The sequence below is a fragment of the Chiloscyllium plagiosum genome, chromosome 9 (assembly GCF_004010195.1).
Source record: "Chiloscyllium plagiosum isolate BGI_BamShark_2017 chromosome 9, ASM401019v2, whole genome shotgun sequence".
Lineage (NCBI taxonomy): Eukaryota > Metazoa > Chordata > Chondrichthyes > Orectolobiformes > Hemiscylliidae > Chiloscyllium > Chiloscyllium plagiosum.
In genome coordinates this window covers 20,971,312-20,993,603 of record NC_057718.1, presented here as the reverse complement: position 1 = coordinate 20,993,603, position 22,292 = coordinate 20,971,312, and the positions used below count along the sequence as shown (strand labels likewise).

The 22,292-nt window shown below is 39.0% G+C and overlaps 1 protein-coding gene across 6 annotated transcripts in view; it reads left to right on the top strand.

Annotated features, from left to right (window-relative positions):
* Positions 1–18,048, top strand: part of prkd3 (protein kinase D3) — a 423,856-nt gene extending 405,808 nt beyond the window's left edge. For all 6 annotated transcript variants that reach the window (XM_043695537.1, XM_043695540.1, XM_043695539.1 and 3 more), the window contains 4 exons: positions 3,248–3,346; positions 7,529–7,796; positions 9,636–9,721; positions 12,051–18,048. In XM_043695537.1, coding sequence (XP_043551472.1) covers positions 3,248–3,346; positions 7,529–7,796; positions 9,636–9,721; positions 12,051–12,224 — 627 coding nt within the window. In that variant the 3' untranslated portion in view covers positions 12,225–18,048. The remainder of the gene's footprint in view (positions 1–3,247; positions 3,347–7,528; positions 7,797–9,635; positions 9,722–12,050) is intronic.
* The last annotated feature ends 4,244 nt before the right edge of the window (positions 18,049–22,292 follow it).

Below are 22,292 nucleotides of genomic sequence, written 5' to 3'. Positions count from 1 at the left end.
TGCATGTCCTTGGCAGAGTGGGAGGGGGAGTTGAAGTGTTGAGCCACGGGGTGGTTGGGTTGGTTGGTCCGGGTGTCCCAGAGGTGTTCTCTGAAACATCCCGCAAGTAGGTTATCTGCTTGGACAGTATTCTAGCAATAGTACTCTTGCCCTTTCAGCATCTCTAGCCAAGCTGTTCAAGTGGATCTACAACAGCGAAACCTAAATGACAATATGTAAAATTGCCCAAGTATGTCCTGTCCACAAAAAAGACAAATCCAATTATTTCTCCATCAGTGCTATCAAGCAATAGTTACTACAGTAATGCACAATTTGGATCCTGTCTCAGCTTCTGACTACATTTCAGGATTGGTCAAAATGTGGCATCAAAGCTGAAGACATTGGGACTTGGGGTGAAACTCTCTACTAGTTGGAGTCATAGTTAGCATAAAAGAAGATTGGCTTCCATCAAACAAACCATCTTAGTCCCAGGGAACTGCTGCAGGTGTTCCTTGGGGGTAGTGCTCAAGGCACAGCCTGTTTTTTTTTATTATTAGGTCCTGAGCTGTGAGCATCACTGGCTGGGCAAATATTCATTGCTTGAGCCCTAATTGCCATTGAAAAGGTGATGATGAGCCACCTTCTTGAATTGCAGCAGTCCTTAGGGTATAGAAGCCCAGGATTTTGACCCAGCGACTGTGAAAGAATAAAAAAAAGTTCCAAGTCAGGATGGTGTGAAGCTTGTAGGGAAACATCTATGTGAAGGTGTTCCTGTATATTTACTGGCTGTTATCTTTCTAAGTGGGAGAGGTTAAATGTTTGTGAGGTGCTGTTGGAGAAGCATTGGTTAGCTGCTTCATTAATGACTTCAGCATTTGGGATCTTTGGTTGTGCAGTATTTAGTATTCTTTGTAACGCCTCAGATACTGAAACAGGTCAGTATCTATATGCTTATGTAGACAATATTCAGGCACATGATGATAAATACAAGTAATATTTGTGCTACACAAGAATTTAACCATCTCCTTCTGATATTCAATGGCTGTACCATCACTGAATTCGCTACTGTCAACATCCTAGAGGTTACCATTGATCAGAAACTGAACTGGGCCAATCCTTTGCTGTGCATATAAGACAGCTTTGAAACTGGGAATACTTTGGAATGTAATTAACCTCCAGACTCCCCAAAGCAAGACCATCATCTACAAGACAAAAGTCAGGAGTGTAATGGATTTGCCTGATTGTGTACAGTTTTCACAACACTCGAAGCTTGCCACCATCCAGGACAAAGTAGCCAGCTTGTTTGGTACCCTATACCTTTTACCTTTTAACATTCACTTCATTCACCACTGACTTCTACTGGCAGCAATGTGTCCCGTTGATAAGATACACTGCAGTGACTCATTAAGCCTTCCCCAACAACAGCTTCTAAACCCAGGACCTCTACAACTTAGAAGGACAAGAGCAATAGATTCTCCTCCAAGTTACATATCATCCTGATTTGGAAGTGTTTGACCATTCCTTCATTCGAAATCATGGAACTACCCTCACAATAGGACTGTCAGTGTATCTGAAGAAGGGCTTATGTCCGAAACGTCGATTCTCTTGTTCCCTGGATGCTGCCTGACCTGCTGCGCTTTTCCAGCAACACATTTCCAGTATCTGCACAAGATGGACTGCTTAGGCACTGATAACAAATGCTGGCACAGCCAGAAGTGCCCATATCTCTTCTAAGAATATTTAGATCACTTAATGTGGAAACAGGCCCTTCGGCCCAACAAGTCCACACCGACCCGTCGAAGTGCAACCCACCCAGACCCATTCCCGTACATTTACCCAATTCACCTAACCTGCACATTTTCGGACTGTGGGAGGAAACCGGAGCACCCGGAGGAAACCCACGCAGACACTGGGAGAATGTGCAAACTCCACACAGTCTGTCGCCTGAGGCAGGAATTGAACTCGGCACTCTGGTGCTGTGAGGCAGCAGTGCTAGCCACTGCCACCGTGCTGCCCAGAAAATACATGAAGCCTAGGCATGATTAGATCAGATTACTTGGTATGGAAACAGGCCCAACAAGTTCACACCGACCCTCTGAAGAGCAACACCCAGACTCATTCCCCTACATTTACCCCTTAATCTAACACTACGGGCAATTTAGCATGGCCAATTCACCTAACCTGCACATCTTTGGACTGTGGGAGAAAATTGGAGCACCTGGAGGAAACCCACGCAGACACGGGGAGAATGTGCAAACTCCACACAGAGCGTGAGGTGGGAATTGAACTCGGGTCTTTGGCGCTGTGAGGCAGCAGTACTAACCACTGTGCCACCGTGCCGCTCGAAAAAAGGGAGGGAGATGAGTTATGTTTTCATGTTTAAAGGGAAGGGAACATACATTAGATTGCCCCATGTGCATACATAGACAACCACCTACCTAAATGCCAATCTCACTATCCATCAGGGATTACAGAGGGGACAGTCTGCTTCTGCTGTACACCAGCTCAACGTTCCATGCAAGTTGTGACTAACTGCCTTACAGATATTGAGGTGTGTATCTGGAATAATTAACACATGGTTCGTTTTAGATGCCCACTGTGCCATGTTTTTAATTGTTTGTAACTTAGCAATATGACTGAATATTTTTCAATGGTTGCCAATAAAACCTAGGAGAGGTATAGAGTATGTAACTATGTTAGACAGAAATGGATAGTCAGAAATAAGTTTCACTTTATTTGGTGTGCCCATAACTGCTAATGGGATTATGTTTTGTACCAGTCTCGCTCATCTTAATCTGTCTGTGCCTAAATTATTGTAGTGTAAACTGTGGGGTGAAAACACTTTTGCCTCTCACCACTGAAGCTAAGTAGCAGCAGTATGTACTAACTACAAGTTTCACAGCAGCAATTCTTCAAACATCTTTAAATAGCACCTTCCAAACCTGGGAACAGTAAGGACGAGGTCAGCAAATACTGGTAACACCAGGAACTTAAAGTTCCCCTCCAAACTCCTCACTACTTGAAAATATATCGCCATTCCTTCATGGTCACTGGGTCAAAATCCTGGACTTGCCTCCTAAGGGCAGTGAATAGCACATGGACTACACCAGTTCAAGAAGGCAGCTTACCATCACCTTCTCAAGGGCAACAAGGGACAGGCAGTAAATGCTGGCCAGCCAGTGATGCTCACATCCCAGAAGTGAATTTTAAAAATTAGAGGTTTATTTGTTTGAATATCTATTACTGAATTTATCGGTTTTTTTTAAAGATTCTGGTGGCATTACGACACTTACACTTTAAGAACATCGTACACTGTGACCTGAAGCCTGAGAATGTACTACTTGCCTCGGCAGATCCTTTCCCTCAGGTGGGTATATTTTCATCAATAGTCACAGGTGAGATTCCGGAAGGCTGGAGGTTGGTTAATATGGTACCACTATAAAAGAAAAGTGTTCAGGAAAAGCTGGGGAACTATAGTCAGGTGAGCCTGACATTGGTGGTGGGCAAGCTTTTGGAGGGAATCCTGAGGGACAGGGTTTGCATGTATTTGGAAAGGCAAGGACTGATGAGAGGTAGTCACCATGACTTTGTGTTTGGGAAATCATGTTTCACTAACTTGATAATTACTTGTTCAGAAAATTCAAAGAAGATCGATGAGGACAGAGCAGTAGATGTGATCAAGGTGGACTTCAGTAAGGCATTCGACAAGATTCCTCATGGTAGATTGGTTAGCAAGGTTAGCTCATATGGACTACAAGGAGAACTGTTTGGGTACAGAACTAGCTCGAAGCTGGAATACAGAGAATGGTGGTGGAGGGTTGCTTTTCAGACTGGAGGTGTATGACCAATGGTGTACCACAAGGATTGGTGCTGGACCACTGCTTTTTGTCATTTATATAAATGATTTGGATGTGAATATAGAAGGTATAGTTAGCAAGTTTGCTGATGACACAAAAATTGGAGGTGTGGTGGACAGTGAAAAAGGTTAGCTCAAAGTACAACGGAATCTTGATCAGATGGGCCAATGACCAAGGAGTGGCAGATGGAGTTTAATTTCGATAAATGTGAGGTGCTGCACTTTGGAAAGGCAAATCAAGGCAAGACTTATACATTTAATGGTAAGGTCCTGGGGAGTGTTGCTGAGCAAAGAGATCTTGGAGTGCAGGTTCATAGTTCCCTGAAAGTGGAGTTGTAGGTAGGTAGGATAGTGTAGAAGGCGTTTGGTATGCTTTCCTTTATTGGTCAGAATATTGAGCACAGGTGTTGAAAGTTGTGTTGCGGCTGTACAGAACGTTGGTTAGGCCAATTTTGGGAATATCTTGTGCAATTCTGATCTCCCTCTTATTGGAAGGATGTTGTGAAACTTGAAAGGTTTCAGAAAAGATTTATAAGGGTGTTGCCAGAGTTGGAGGATTTAAGCTATAGGGAGAAACTGAATAGGCTGGGGCTGTTTTTCCTGGAGTGTTGGAAGTTAAAGGGGACCTCCCAGAGGTTTATAAAATCATGAGGGGCATGGATAGCGTAAATAGTGGGGGAGTCTCGAACTAGAGGTCATAGGTTTAGGTTGAGAGGGAGAAGATTGTGGTGTGTGTATGGAATGAGCTGCCAGAGGAAGTGGTGCAGTTTGGTATAACTACAGTTAAAAGACATCTGGATGGGTATATGAATAGGAAGGATTTGTAAGAATATGGGCCAAGTGCTGGCAGGTGGGACTAGATTAGTTTAGGATATCTGGTCAGCATGAACAAGTTGGACTGAACAGTCTGTTTCTGTGCTGTACATCTCTATGACTATAACCACAAGATTAGAGGCATAGGTCCTTTGAAATGGTCCTCATTCAAGTATAAAACATTAGCTGATTTTAACTTAGCACATCAAATTTAATCCACTCACTGACTTTGCCTTCAAAGCAACATAACATTTTAAGATCTAATGACTGCGACAGCAGACATTTCTGTATAACATTTCCTGAACTTATCTATTTTGAATGGCAGAATGAATGATTAAGCACTATGTCTTGCATTGATTTACAAATTGGCTATTTTGTGCCTTCTATAGAAGTTTTGGGTAATGTTTCTTTCAATTATTTATACTATTACTACTCAGCTGTACAAAGTGCTTGCCTTGTATTTTACATTGTGCAAGAGAGCTTTCTGGTGAAGATTCTTATTTTTATCAAATTATTTAACTTCAAATATTTTTTACAAGTATTGAGATGCATTTGGGGAAATAGCTACAGGTTCAATTCATGAGTTGTAACTGTCTACTAAAAGTTTCCTGAAGTCACATGATAATTCTTTAATAGCTCAGATCTCCTAAGTATGCCTTTCTCTAAGAAGTTTTGTAATAATGCTATAATTGTGTTATTGCCTGTAAGACACTGATTTATCATATATTTCAGAAATAGCCCAAGTACATCCCCTGATCTGCATTAGATTAGCCAATCTCTGATCAGGCTTTATTGGTGTTGGGCTCCACATTCCCAACTTAAGGATAAAGTATAAAAGACAGATTGTTCCTCATGGTAACTAGCAACTCCTTTTAAGAAGTACACTGCAGAGAATCGTTTGAACTTCATTGTATTAGCAGCCCCTGTTAAATAGTCTAAAGCACCCTGTCTAGTTTCAGTGGAGTCTGACTGTGGGATTGTTAATGTAAATGAAACACAGTCAAATGGCCAAGAAATCAATGTTGCTAGCATCCATAGTTTTAATCCTAGGCACAGGATTAGGTAATTGAAATCCTCAAACTCATTCCACCAGTCGGTGAGATTTTACCTGATCCATCTCCCTACCTTGCATCCATATTGCTTTAAACCCATGTCCATTAAAATTCTTAATCTCAAATTTAAAATTGTTATTGTGAGAGAGAATTCCACACTGCTACAGTTCCTTATGTGAAGAGGAAAATCCTACAAACTTCAATCAAATCACTCCTTTACTTTCTATTTTTCAGGGCATATATGCCTAATTTATATAATCTCTCCTCAGTCTGAAGGAGGGATTCAGGTAGCTCAGTTGGCTAGACAACTGGTTTCTGGTGTAGAATGAAACCAACTGCATGGATTCAATTTCCACAGTAGCTGAGATTACCATAAAGGTCACACCTTCGCAACCTCGCCCCTTGTCTGAGGATCGGTATCAGATTAAACTCACCATCAGTTGTTCCTCTGTCTAGTGAGAGAGCAGCCCAGTGGTCCTCTGAAGCTCCGGCAATTCTAGGACAAACCGCATAATCAAACCATCAGAACTCTGGTAATATTCTGGTAATTATATTACATGTATTCCAAGGCTGGTATATCCAAAGGTGCAGTTTCAGAAGTATGTGCAGTATTCCAGATATTGTATATCTGGAGCAGAACTTCCTTCCTATTATATTCTAGCTCTAGTTATGATGGCTTACCCACAGCAACATTTTTAAATTTTACTTCTGTGCTTGAATATTTAATTTTAATCATCTAGTTATATGAATCCCTAAATTTCCCTTTCACCATTTCATCCTTCACTTTCGCTTTTCACCATTTAAATAATATTTTGATGTGTCCTTTTATTTTTGGCTGAAATTGATAACTGCACACTTAAGTCCATTCAAACCCCTCTGGCATGGTTCTGCCAACTCAATTATTCTGTCAATGTCTTTTAATTTTATGCTCCTTCTATGCTACTGACTATTGTAGAAATATAAAATACAGAAAAAATTGTAAATGTTGAATTTATACATAATCTTTGCACAAGGTATTTTAACTGCTCCCAAAGTTGAGAACCTCATTATAGGGAAAATAAAAATGGTAAATGTGCAGCGTAGATTAACTAGGATATTACCCAGGATGGGGTTATCATTATGAAGGTAGATTTTAATGTTTAACAGTTTGTACCAGAACTAAAAGGTTCAGGTATGATCGAGTAGAGGTTGTCAAGATTATGAAGGGTTGCGACAAAGTAAATACTAATCGGTGTTCAGATGATAAAATTAAAGCACAATTTTAACAGTAACACTTGTGATTACAAAGTTAACTGCTGCAAACAGCCTCTCACTTCAGAGCTTCCATATCTAAACTGACACCCACTTGTAGTTGTGTATCACTTTGTTTATCCCCTCCATTGCTGCTTTGCTAGCAGGCTGCTCATCTGACATCTAGTCTTAAATGAGTCTCCGCATCCTCCTTCAATTAAGTATTGTGAAGTCTAAGGATATCATTCATTTCTGTCACAAATTCCATTCTCTTTCCCAGCAGTTGTCTCGAGTTGAACCTGATTGTTCTCAAACATAGCATTCTCATTGATCTGAAATTCAACTTCCTGCCCTGTCATCTCTCCATAGCTCAAGAACAGCAATTTCTTCTTTGTGACACTCTGCAGCTTCATCATTCTTCACCTTTCCCTTCTACAGATAGTTATTTCGAAGGTCCTTAAGCCAGCTCATTCTCCACCTTCCAAAAACTTCAGCTCAACTAATCACTTCAGTGTATGTTGGGGCAGAGAGTTGTTACCATTCTTGAATGGAGCCTGAATTTTTAGTTTTGTTCTAATCAGCTTTGACATTCTTTTAGGTAAAACTCTGTGACTTTGGATTTGCTCGTATTATTGGTGAAAAATCGTTCCGACGGTCTGTGGTGGGAACCCCAGCCTACCTAGCACCAGAAGTCCTCCGGAGCAAAGGCTACAATCGATCCCTTGATATGTGGTCCGTAGGGGTTATAATCTATGTGAGCCTCAGTGGCACTTTCCCTTTCAATGAAGATGAAGATATTAATGACCAGATTCAAAATGCAGCATTTATGTATCCACCAAATCCATGGAAAGAAACGTCTAGCGAAGGTAGGAGATAATCAAACAACTTTAAGCTTCCGAATTAACATATTAAGCACATGCCTGAAGATAGAATAGCAATTCATTGCTGAAGATGCCACGAGCACTTTCCTGCTTCAGATATGAAGTTGAATTACATAAAAGGTTCTTGAAGGGGATTTCAATCCATAAGATGTTACCAGCCATGATAAGACATTTATTATGCCATTTTTGTTTGAATTTCCTAATTTTCTTACCAACACAGCCTCATCTTCATGTTACCCACTGGTGATATCAACATCACTATGGAGAAGGTTCCATATCTACACTGTCACCCACTTGTGGCTGTCTATCACTTTGTTTATCCCCTCCATTACTTCTTTGCTAGCAGGCTGCTTATCTGACATCTAGTCTTGAATGCGTCTCCGCATCCTCCTCCAGTTAGGTACTTGGAAGTCTGAAGACATCAGCATTCATTTCTGTCACATATTCCATTCTCTCCATCTCTTTCGCAACAGTTGTCTCGAGTTGAATCTGATTATTCTCAAACATAACATTCTTGTTGACCTTCAATTGAACTTCCTGCCCTGAGTTCTCTCCAGCACAATTCTGCCAATTTCTTCTTTGTGACATTATGCTGCTCCATCACTCTCCACCTTTCCCTTTCCAAGATGGTTATTTCAAAGATCCATCAGCCAGCCCAGCTCCCATCCTCTATTATCTGAAAACTTCAGCTCATCTAATACCCATCTCTCCAAATCCAATCCAGTACCATCTCCCATGTTTGCCATACTCACTGCCATCATTGTCTTCTGGTCAACAGTATCTAACCCCTTTATGGCTTCATCTCCCACTATCTCTCTGACTTATTGCCGCTTCACAGTTTCCAGCAAGAACCCCATCCTTCTGACTTTAGATTTTTGTGAAAATTGACTACCAGATTTAGCTATGCAACAGCAATTGCATTCTTATGTTTGTACAGTGACTTGGTAGGTAAAGGAATATGGTACAATGGTCAGAATTTAAGGAGCTAGGTTTAAAAAAAAAATTAGCAATCAAGATCTCAAATGCAATAATCTCTGAATACTTCCTGTACCATGTGAAAGTGAGCACAGAAATAGGAGGGTAAGATAGATGAATGCATGGCTGTAAAGATGATTCATGAGAGAGAACTTTAGATTCCTGGGGCACAAGGACTGGCTCTGGGCAGATTATACTTGTACAAGTGGATGGGTTATGCCTGAACAGAATTCATATTGTTCTTTGTAGGATTTTCTTTGTTTGTACTGTTGGGAGGGCTTTAAATCAACTCAACACAGGTGTGGGAATATTAGAGGAGAAGACTAGGTTGCAAAAATTACATGGAGAGACAAATAGCACTCATGCAGAGACTAGCAAATCAACAGGTAAAGTTGGAATAAGGGAGAATGTAATCAAATCTAAATTTGGTTTACTGTGTATGTATGTGAATGCCTCGTGGACAGTAAATAAGATTGCTATGTGGCAGTAACTGAACTTTGCTGAAGGAAGGGCAGGATTGGGTGCAAACTTCTCAGAAGAGATTGGAAAGTGAGAGGGATGGCGATATTGTTTAAGGACAGTGTTGCAGTGTTGTAGAAAGAGGATGGTTGCAGAGGGTCTAGGACTCAATTGGATTTCAGGCTGAGAATAGCCTGTTGTCTGACAAACAGGACATGCTGCTCTAAGATACTCTGAAAAAAGTCCATGAATTCATCATCTATGCTACTTTTGCTAATCTGATTTATCTAATCCATATGTAAATTAAGATGTGCTGTTGTTTTTGTCTTTTGCATATTTGTTCAGGTTATCACAGATCACTAACTCGATGTATTTTGCCCCTTTTCGTAGCCATTGATCTAATTAACAATCTGTTACAAGTAAAGATGAGGAAACGTTACAGTGTGGACAAATCTCTGAGTCATCCTTGGTTACAGGTAAGTTAGATGTTGCATGATTTACAGTAGCCCTTTATGTAAGGCACTAAGTGTGTAATTTATATTCCAGTTTTGAACTCAAGCTGGTTGCTGGTCTTTTCTGGTGATATAAATAGTATAAAGAGAAGTATTTCTGCTATGTTAAAGGGTCAACAAACCTTTTCGATTCATCCAGAGTTTGAAATTTTACTGCAACAATGTCTAATTTGTTCTTGATGCCAAGGTTGAAATGCAGATGTCTGTTATTCTTTTCTAAACTAATTAACAATTTCGAAATGATACTAAACAGATCAGCTTTCACACAATGCCATTAATTCCAATCCTAATGTAGTGCAGTCTTTAAATCTTGATTGATGCTATAGTATTCCCAGTCAATATTTGGAAAGTTAACTGGGAATACTCCAGTTCAAGTTCTTTAGATGGGTCAGTTTTTGTCCAATGTGTAATGGACCCAGCCAAGTGTTACATTTGGTGGTAGGTGAGCACTGGGTGGCATGGTGGCACAGTGGTTAGCACTGGCCTCACAGCGCCAGAGACCCGGGTTCAATTCCTGCCTCAGGCAACTGACTGTGTGGAGTTTGCACGTTCTCCCCGTGTCTGTGTGGGTTTCCTCCGGGTGCTCCGGTTTCCTCCCACAGTCCAAAGATGTGCAGGTCAGGTGAATTGGCCATGCTAAATTGCCCGTAGTGTTAGGTAAGGGGTAAATGTAGGGGTATGGGTGGGTTACGCTTCGGCGGGTCGGTGTGGACTTGTTGGGCCGAAGGGCCTGTTTCCACACTGTAATGTAATGTAATCTAATCTAATCTAATTCGATTATATTTACTTTTGTGATGGAAAGGGATAGGTATACACTACAGGGCAAGAGTTATAGCTTGGGGAAAGGCAATTACAATGCAATTGGGCAATACTTAGGATGCATAGGATAGGGAAGGAAACTGCAGGGGATGGGCATAATTGAAATGCGGAGCTTATTCAAGGAGCAGCTATTGCAGGTCGGTACCAGTATGTACCAGTCAAGCAGGGAGGAAGTTGTCGAGCGCAGGAGCTGTGGTTTACTAAGGGAATTGAATCTCTTGTCAAGAGGAAGAAGAAGGCTAATGTTAGGATGAGATGTGATGGCTCAGTTAACTTGCGAGTTAGCCAAGAAAGACCTAAAGAGGCAGGAGGGGACATGAGAAGTAATTGGCGGATAGGATCAAGGAAAACCATAAGGCTTTCGATAGCTATATCAGGAATAAAAGAATGACTAGAGTAAGATTAGAGCTAATCAAGCATAGTAGTGGAAAGTGTGCATGGAGTCAGAGATAGGGGAAGTGCTAAATGAATACTTTTTGTCAGTAATCACACTAGATAAAGACAATGAGGTCAAGAAGAATATTGAGATACAGGCTACTAGACTAGATGGGATTAAGGTGCATAAGGAGGAGGTGTTAGCAATTCTAGAAAGTGTAAAAATAGATAAATATCCTGGGTTGGATGGGATTTATCTGAGGATTCTCTGGAAAATCAGGGAGGAGATTGCCAAGCCTTTGGCTTTGATCTTTGTCGTCATTGTCTACAGGAATAGTGCCAGATGACTGGAGAGTAGCAAATGTTGTTCCCTTGTTCAAGGAGAGTAGCTATAGCTTTGGAAATTATAAACCTATGAGCCTTACTTCAGTTGTGGGTGAAACTTGAGGCTGTTTTCGTTTGGAAGAAGAAGGATGAGAAGTAATTTAAATTGTGACGTATAAAATAATCTGAGGATTAGATAGGTTGGATGGTGAGAGACTTTTTCCTCAGATGGCAATGGCTAGCATGAGGGGACATAGCTTTAAATTGAGGAGTGATAGATATCGAACAGATGTCAGAGGTAGTTTCTTTACTCAGAGAGTAGTAGAGGTATGGAACGCACTGCCTGCACAGTAGTAGACTCGCCAACTTTAAAAGGGCATTTAAATGGTCATTGGATAGGCATATCGACGAGAATGGAATAGTGTAGGTTAGATGGGCTTCAGATTGGTTCCACAGGTCGGCACGAAGGACCTGTACTGCACTGTAATGTTCTATGTTCTAAGTATTTATGGCAGGTGGTGTATCTGACACTTGTTATAAGTTTATAGGGATATGGAAACTATTCCATCTCAAATCATTGAATTTTACATGGTTGTTATTACTCACACTTGAATAAAGAGAATAATTTATTCATGTTATGTTTCATTAATAATCTGTTTCATCCAGAATACATTGTTGTGCCTAAGCCTGTGAATTCACCTTTTTTTCCGCTTTTGTATTTCTGTCTTTGCTGTGAATCCAGATTGAAATCTTCTCTTGTCTATGCGCTATACAGGATTATCAGACATGGCTGGATCTCCGAGAGTTTGAGACCAGGAAAGGAGAGCGTTACATCACACATGAAAGTGATGATGCACGATGGGAGGAATATTCCCTGGAACATAATCTCCAGTACCCCAAGCACTTCATCATGGCACCGAATTTAGATGATATGGAAGAAGATCCTTAATGTATCAAACTGAACAAACTGCCATGACTGATTAACATCACAGCTATGTTGTGGAAATGTACTGCCACTGGGGTAAAGGAAGCCAAGACTTGTTGCTGCTTGTCGTACAGCAGAGCCAAAGTGGATTAGAAACTGCCCAGCTCTTTACATCAGTCCGTGTGACAATAAAGAGGGATGATGTAAATGAAGACTGTGTAAGTCTGTAGCATATTTCAGTTACACAGGTGCAGACTTGGTGACTGGTGTATGTGGACAATTGAATGCTGTGAGCTTTAGATTTTAAACCAAACATTCCTTTTCTAGTATTTAGCTGGTTTAATACTATCCACCCAAGTACCTCCTCTGGTAACTAGTCACTTTGTACCAAGCCATAAATGTACTTGTTTACTAAATGCAAAGCTAGATCAGATAATCTTTTTCTCATAAGTGTTTTATTTTTTACAAGATAGAACGTTACAGCGAAAAATTGTCCATTGCAGGACAAGGGCTATTGCTTGGACCAAATTCAGTTTAAATAAGGATTTCCTCTTACTAAAGTTGATTGGCACTTTGAGTAAATCATCAGTTTGTTCATTTTGTACACACGATTGAGACAGTATTTACACATGAAGGGTCTCTTACGAAATGACATTATCACCTTCATTGATTACTTTGTAAAGTTGATGTCATTGAGTTACCAAAACTTCCTTGTGTGTAAGTTTTATAAGATAATATAAAGCTATAGTATGGGCAGAGCAATATCTCCAGTAGTCACTCAGTTGCTGATCCATTTGTATTATGGTTCAAAATATGACAGTCAGTGTTACAATGAAGTGATATTGATTGGTTTAGAATGAAGAAATGGTGCTAAAGGAGGAATACTGGAGTGCTAAAATCCACTTAGATCTGGGACCCATTACACTAGATTAAGCTATAAATTCTACAGTGGAGCAATGATGCAGCTGGAGGGCGCACAGTTTCTGGAGTTTTAGTTGGAAACACATACTTTATTGGCATCTTGCCACCTGAAGGCACTGTGGAGAGATTTTGCTTTGAAGGTGCCAGGAAGTCTACTCATTTATGTAACTCCCAGTGGTGACTGGTACTGTTGTTAACAATGTAGATTTTGTCTTGTCATCTCTTCATGATAGCAGAAGGACAAATCCCATCTGTGTGAAGCCCATCATTTTCATTTTATTAACTGTTTTAAGATGTTGCAGGTCCATGTTCCACAAATTAAGAATGAGTCATTTCTGTCAGCTGCTACCAATCAGATTATTGGTTGCAGGAATGACTAAGTCGAACTCTGTGCTTGCATCTGAACAATCAAATGAAGATCTTTGCCACATCATTCCAACCAGAGAGCAGTATTAATGGGCATACAAGAAAAGAAATAATGGTTGAATGGCCTTGTTGTTTATGATACCAAGAAGGTACACATTCCCATTGCAGGCAAAAGCCTTGAAAGCAACTGGATGCGTATTCATATTATGATGAGTGCAGCTTCTACGTATTTGCTCCCTTATTCTTGAGACAGTGCAATTCTTGAATAGTTGAGGCCTTTGACTTCAAACTTGATATAAAAATAATTTGTCTCTGAACTGGTGGGATATGGCAGGGCTGGTGTGGTGGATGTGGGTAGGGAAAGTCCTGCTTCTTATTGCAGTTTTATTAAGAGGAGTTTTTCAAGAAATGTGTACTTTTAAAATCCTGTATAGATGAAGTCCGTGGCACAGCCTTTTATGTTAAACTATCAGTTATACCCAAACTCTTGAGAAATTTCACAGGATGAAATGCATAATTTGAAGACAGGCTATGCAATTTGAAAGAAAACATGATAGCTATCTCCCCCTCAATAGCTTGTGCTTGTGTCCTTACTGTGTGCACTGTGATGTACATACGTGTCTAATTGACATTAAATATTCCACTCGTACGTGTTTTTATTCAAAAATACTTTATATTTCCCTCCTGAAGTTGGACAGCATTTTTTGTAAATCGTGTAATGAAATTTCAACAGTTTGTTTTTTAACCAGATGTGTACCTTTGATAAAAATAAATATCACTGCATACAACAGCAATATTTTAAGTATTAGAAATTATAGGTGAGAAATGAAAGATTGAACAGTATGTTGCATTGACAAGCATTCCTATTACAAATAGCAATCGACTGTTGCTTTTCAATATAGGCAGGCCTAAAGAATGATTGGCAATCAGTTAAAGTTCATTTTTTCCCTGATAACAGATGCCTGTTGACAACGAAAAGTTTTGCTGCTTAATGTCAGTGCTGCAGCTGTGAGGTTCATGAGATCACAGGTAGTATCAATCAGGCTTGCAGAGGTAGCTGGCTGTATCAGCAGCCTCCAATTCATATAAGGTTGAACTGCAGCCTCTTTTGTTCCACAACTGAAGACTAATAATGAATGGATTTGAAAAGTAGAATTTTTCCAGTCAACATTTTCAACTGTGTGTATTCATTGCTTCATAGTGTCCATTGTGAAGGGTGCCTTGAAGCTGAGTTTTCTTTTGTTTGGGAGAGACAAGAGTCCATGTTGCCCAAGTAGAAGCATGCAAGTACTTGCTTCATACATGTTGATATTTGTATGAACCTCAAATAGTGCAGCATCAGGGGAAATTCCAGTTTCTCTGCAATACTGTTGCAATTCACATTTCCACCAAAAGGTCCAGCTTATTGTATACATGTAATTCCGAGAACGCAGTGAATTGCTTTCAATCTTAATATTGTTATTTTCAAAACACTTTCATTGACTTATCCCATTCTATTTGAGAAATCTTCTCCAGCCTTCAATCTCAATCTGCAGCCTCAGCTTCTTTGACTCTAAATCGTAAGAACAAGATTTACTGGAACATCAGAGATGGATATTACATTTACATATAAACCTGTCATTCTTTGCTAAATTCATCTCACCTATTGCAATTCTTCATGATTTTATGCAGCTACTAAAAACCTCTTCAACTGTGCCTTAAATCACTTCCCTATCTCTAAGTTTCTATATTTCTTGTTGATAATACCTCCCTTCCACATCTGTAAAATGTTGTTTTATGTGATAAATGGAATAGAAATGCAAATTGCTGGCAAACCATTTTTCCACATCTCAAAAAAGCTGGCCCTTTATAAAAAGACACATTGTCACAAAATAAAAGTATATGATTTAACTGATCTGTATGGACCTTTTAAATTCATTTTGAAAACCCGTCTATATTATGATACTATAATATCAGTATTTTTTAACTCAAAAATATGTTCAACCAGCATTGCACCTAATGTGTTGCAGCTAAAACAAAAATAAATCAATTTTCTATCATGCTGCAACTTTAAAAAGAATTTAATTGAAAGATAATATTCTATTCTGTCATTCAATGTCTGTTAGAATGTTAGGTTCAATGTTTGTATTTGAGGGAAACAACATGTAGAATTCAGATTAAGGGTCTTCTGTGGAGTGTTCTGACATTAAACATTTCCAGCACATTTATGATGTTGTTGAGAGATTAGATAAATAAGAAATGGTTTTGCCCTTATGCAATGCAACAAAACATTTTCAACATTTTGTATGCTTAGAGTTGGTACAAATGTATCGGGACCACTGAATTTGAATATGGCTTACTATAGCATTTGTTGGTATTGGAATACCTGAAAGAAAGGCGAGTTTAAGATATTTTGAAGCGCTAGCTGTAATGAGACCAACACTTTACCTGAGAATCCTTTTTTGTTTCTTTTTGTTTGCATTTTGTGAGCTTGCTGTCTGCAAAGTTGAACAAATGTATAGTTGAGTTTAAGTAATATTTTTGTTGGGGGGGGGGAATGTGTGAGTAGTTCTTATTTTATGCTTTAGTTTTAGATTGTTCTACTCTTATTGTATATTTGAGTATGCTATCCTTTGTCCTGTGTTTGTTACAATAGTGTGTTATTTGACTAAATAGATCATACACTCCAGTACTGGAAGATAATATAAGGAGTGAAGTAACTTGGTTATAGTCTCAAACATTTCCAAAAATAAACGTTATGCAGTGGCTTTTGCTCTGGTTTCATATTTAGTTTTTATATATTGAAAGTGCGATATCTGTTGTCTTTGTTCTAACCATTTGATTTTAAGTGCAATTTTGGCAAAAGAAAAACAATTTAAGTTTAGAGTCTATTTTAAAAGATTTAAGATATTGTCAAGAACAAAGTTTACCTTATCTCCTGAACCTACTATGATTAGAGGTGTGCAAGTATGCCAGTACTTGGATTGTGACCTTGTGTAATCAAATTATTATAAAATATTTAAAAATTGAACACAGCTGAAAAGATGTCACAACATATATTTTGTACAGCCAAGTAAGGTGTTGTGGATCCTGCTTGGAGAACCATTTTGGTTTAGCATTAAGTTTGGCTGCACACACCTGATTATCAACCAGAACCAAACTGGGCACTAGAAAAGGTACAGATACAAAGTTAGCACATTGGTGGAGCAAAGAATGTGAAATTCAAGTTTCCCCTTAAATTTCAGTTGATTTAGTTTTTTTCTTTTTTAAAATGCAAAACTATATAGTTACTAATCATGGTCGATATAAAAATATTTGCATTCCTTGTCTTTAACCTATTTAATAGGGATCTTCCTTCATTGTTGCTGTTTTCCCCAAGACGTGCTGAATGTTCCGCAATTGACATCATGTAGGTAGCTTTATGCTGATTAGTAAGATAAACTGTCTGTAGGATGTATATTCTCCATTATGTGAACAAGCAACTGTTTCCAGTCTTAGTGACATGCTAATGCTGTTGTCTCTTAAGTTCCAAACCAGTGTGTTCAATAATGTTGAGGTACAGGAAATGAACAAAATAATGTAACTGTGTCATTTTAAGTGGTAAAATCCACTTGCTATAAACTATAACAATCTAGAATTAAAATAAAACACATTTTGAAAGGGAATTTGTTTAAATTAATTGTCCTGACATTTAACATTGATGTAATACATAATGTATTATCTTCAAAAGACTTTGGTCTCTGATCATTAATAACAACTCAATTTTAAAATCTGCAGTGTAGATAGAAAATTGGAACAGTGCTTGGCTCACTAATACGTATAGAATAGGCAAACATTTGATAGATTGTTCACAAAATATGTACTTTGGCAACGATACTGAAAATGCATCTGCACTAAGAAAGATGTCAATAAATTCTATTACCAATAAAAGAAATCAATCTCACAGCACGATTTGAGAAATAAATGTCATTTAGCCATACCCTATGTCTGGGTAGTGGTACAGACTATAATAACAAAACTGCTGCAAGTTTCCATTTTTATTAACATTTTGTCCTAAAAATGTAATTGCAGTTTGCAGCCCGAAGGCTAAAAACAAAAGTGAAATCAATGTATTCTGATCATTTAGATTCTGGGACATTTTTATGTTAAAATCATTACATGTTGTACAATGATTATTTTTTGCATCGGCTTGCCCTACAATAATTGTTGCCTTTTTGTGTGTTTGCTTCTGTCCAGTTAAAAAGAAATTTGGATTTTGTATATTCAGTTTTGTGCTGAACAGTCATGAGATACTGGAGGTGGTTTAATAAGGGCTCTCCAGCATCTTTACACTGCACTTTAGCTGGTCAGTGTAGTTGCTGTGGTCCATACTCATTGTTGTGAAGTGTGATGGAAATTAAGGAACCATAGACTTTAGACAACAGCACAAAGGACCAATTTATGGTGTCTGTTAGGGAAATAGTTACAGACTATTCCTGAGAATCTTTACATCAGTGTTGCCACTGGCTTGGCATGAGTCTTATGGAAAAGTGTTTTTGTATATTTTAGTACTTGCAGTTTAATAAAATTAATTGGAATTTCATCTTGTGCTAATTCTATTTTGTTATTGCAATTTGTGGGTGTTTCCAGCACTCAAACAGCTCACATTTTTAATGACATATTGAGTGGTGAAAAGGTTCATTGTGGGATGGCTAAAGGGTTCACAATTACCAATCTTTGAACAAAAGGAAAGGGAGTGGAAAAGCACAAATTAACCAATAGTCAGAATTATGATAAGGCACAAGCTATGTCTTGGTTGTAATGATGTGGATGAATAAACAAACTATAAATTCATTACATTGGAGGACCATGGGGTAAGTCATGATCTGAGATGGCAGGTAGACAGGATTTCTTGTGAGACAATGAGACAAACAAGATTTTGGAAAAAGTAGACCACTGAAGCGAATGGTTTAATAAATCCAGTTTGAATGTGACAGAGAAGTGAGAGATAACATCAGTGAAGAGGTCAAGGTCAGAACAGACAAAGAAAAGTGGTGAATATGGAAGAAACTGTCCTTGATGGAAAAGATGTGGGGTTTAAAGTCAGCTCCAGTTCAACCAGGATACAAAGATTGCGAAAGGTGAGTTCACGTGAAAAGATTGATTAGAAAAGGATTTGACTGAGGCAAGGAAGTGGGTCTTGTGTACAGGAAGGATTTTGTCAGGTGGGGGTGGCCGTGCACAATCTGATAGTGTGGCAATAGTTGAGTGAAAGAAGGGTGTTGGAGTTGGGTATGATCAGTGTACAATGTGGAGCTCAGACCCCACACCTCCATAGCTGATGTCTTTGGGAGCAACATCTGTTTTTAAAAAAAAAAGGAAGGCTCTTGAGGGAATGTGGAACTGGAGAAAAATGAATGCATTTTATTGAATCCTACAATGTTTGAGCAGAGATAATGTATTGCAGTCCCAATCACAAACAATAGAACAGGGCTGATAGTTGGAAGACAAATGTGTGGTGTTATTAGGAAGAAGGGCACAAAGAGATGGCAATTGGATGAACAGATCAGATTTTGTGGGAAAGGAATGATGATTTTCAGGGGGAAATGCATGAGAAAATGAGACTACTGATGCCAATTAGCGTAAGTGTCAGAAAGGACAGCTACATGATTAGGAGAAATGATCAAGAAAAGTTTGGAATTAATTCACTTGATGAGCTTGGAGTGGAGGTGCTAAAAGAAGAACAAATTTCAGGACCAAGATGGTTTAGAGTCTGGATACAGTTTGAAGGGGGAGGTAGACACTGGTGAATGGATTGATTCAATCAATAATTTCAATCCTACAAGATTAATTTTGCCTTTCAGATAAAGATTCAGAAAGGGAATGTAAATTCATTGAGAAAGGACCCTAAGGTTGTGTTTGCCTTCCAATGACCCAAACTATTTTCCTTTCAGAAATGCATTTTTTCTCTTTGGGAGCTAAAAAAAACATAACTTGAGTTGGGGATTGAGAAATACAAAAATATGGGAAATAGGTTTGAGGATAGTTTCTCCAATACAAATCGAATTGTACCTTGGGTGACATTGTCTAATTGGTACCAGAAAGTCACACAGATTAATGTAGTTTGGGGTATACTTTTTGCTTGGACATGAAAATGTTGCCACAAGAACTTTTATCGTCTCCCATTACTGATCCTGATGATTTCAGGATATGAAAATTTGAAAAAGTTTCTTCTAATTAAGCAACAATATTCTAAAATCTAGTTTGATCTTTATTTTGCACATTAGAATGTTCAACACTTCATCATAATGACATATAGCACCTAAATGTAATACAAAATGTAGAATCATAGAAATTTGTGGCACAAAGAGGATTATACTGCCTATCGTGTTTGTGTTGACTAAAAAGGACTTATTCTGTTTAATCATGATTCGGAGATGCCGGTGTTGGACTGGGGTGTACAAAGTTAAAAATCACACAACACCAGGTTATAGTCCAACAGGTTTACTTGGAAGCACTAGCTTTTGGAGCGTCACTACCACCTGATGAAGGAGCGACGCTCCAAAAGCTAGTGTGCTTCCAATTAAACCTGTTGGACTATAGCCTGGTGTTGTGATTTTTAACTCTGTTTAATCAGTTTTCCAGTTCTTGTCTTGTAGCTTTTTAAACTATACTTCAAATGTGTAAACAAATACTTTTTAAATGTGATGAGAATTTTGGTGTCTCAGGAAATGATTTTCAGATCTCCACTACCTTCTTGGTGAAAAAATGTTCTGCTCAATGCCTCTACTTTTTTCCACCAGTTGGTTTAAATCTCTGATCCTTGGTTATTGAATTTGTATATCTACTTAATCACAACTTCTACCTATCTCGTTACCTTCAGGATCTGTGGACATACCCTCAAACGTGGTTCTTAACACTTCTCAGTATCCACTGATTGCTGTATTCCTTTGTCTTGTTATTCCCCCCTCATCCATTCTGAATGTGAAAGCTGGGGGTAGTAATAGGCCAATCAGCCCTTTGAATCTGTTCTGCTCATTCAATAAGATCATGGCTGATCTGTTCGTTTCAAATTCCACATTTCTATCTACCCTTAAAGACCTTTGATACCTCGCAAAACAAGAATTGTTTACCTTAAAAAAAAATTTACTGCCTCCCACTTCCACTGCCTTTTGAGGCAGACAGTTCCAAAGTCAATTAACTCTCTGAAAAAAAAAAGCAATTGTCCTAAACGAATCCCTAATTTGAAAACGGTACTTCCTAGTTCTGGACTTGCCTAAAGAGGAAACCTCTTTTCCACATCCACCTTGTTCAAGATCTTTATAAATTATATTTAATCAACTGTTTGAGTTTCTTTTATACTAGTTGCCAGTGCTTTTCTGTACATTCTTTTTGCTTTCCTAATATCTTCCTAATTTCATCCCTGCACATTCTGCACACCAATATTTTTGCAATATTGAACTCTTGTTATCTGACATAAGCTTCCCTTTTATAGACTTATCTCAGTGTTATGATCAAATCTGAATGCTGAACAAGTCTGATCACAGATGAAATACCACCTGAGCAAGTGGCACTTGAAGTCTGACCTTATAGCTCAGAGGCAGAGACACTTTCACTTAGCCACAAGAGCACATTTCAGTTTGATGTACTCCATTTGCCAGATTTTTGTTCAATCAGTCAACCTAACTAATCCATCTCCATACTCCCTCTGTCCTCTTTAACACATACATTCCTATTTATCTTTGTTCATGTGCAACTTTAGCTGCCATGTCTTTGCTTCCCTCATCTAAATCATTGATGTAAGTTATAAAAAGCTGAGAGCCAACACAAATCCCAGTTGAATTCTACATGTTCCATTGTGCCAATCAGAAAAATAACCATTTATATACCCTATCTGTTTAGCAGAATACATAAGTATAGACATTAGGAATTGAAGTTGGCCATTCAGCCCTTCAAACCTGCTCTGCCATTCAACAAAGGTAAAATATCAGCAATCTCTGGCCTTTCACCTATGTGTAACTAGACAAATTTTTTTAAAAATTGTTATTGTAATTCTTGCTCCTCTTCACAGGAGAAATTTAGGCAAGGGAATTTACCCCTTGATATTTCCTATCCTGATGTTCACCCCATCCAATTTCATACACTTCCTCATCCACAATGTATAGCATCATTATCATCCTTTTATGAAGGAAGACGGAAAGTATCCATTAAGAAGTGTGCATAGGTCATAGAGATGTACAGCATGGAAACAGACCCTTCGGTCCAACACGTCTATGCCGACCAGATATCCCAACCCAATCTAATCCCACCTGCCTGCTCCCGGCCCATATCCCTCCAAGCCCCTTCCATTCATGTACCCATCCAAATGTCTCTTAAATATTGCAATTGTACCAGCCTCAATCACTGCCTCTGGCAGCTCATTCAATACACGTACCACCTCTGTGTGAAAAAGTTGCCCCTTAGATCTCTTTTATATCTTTCCCCTCTCACCCCAAACCTATACCCTCTAGTTCTGGGCTCCCCAACCCGAGACTTTGTCTATTTACCCTATCCATGCCCCTCATAATTTTGTAAACCTGTATAAGGTCACCCTTCGGCCTCTGACGCTCCAGGGAAAACAGCCCCAGCTTGTTCAGCTTCTCCCTATAGCTCAAATCCTCCAACCCTGGCAACATCCTTGTAAATCCTTTCTGAACTGAAAATGTGTTGCTGGAAAAGCACAGCAGGTCAGGCAGCATCCAAGGAACAGGAGAATCGACGTTTCGGACATGAGCCCTTCTTCAGGAATGAGGAAAGTGTGTCCAGCAGGCTAAGATAAAAGGTAAGGAGGAGGGACTTGGGGGAGGG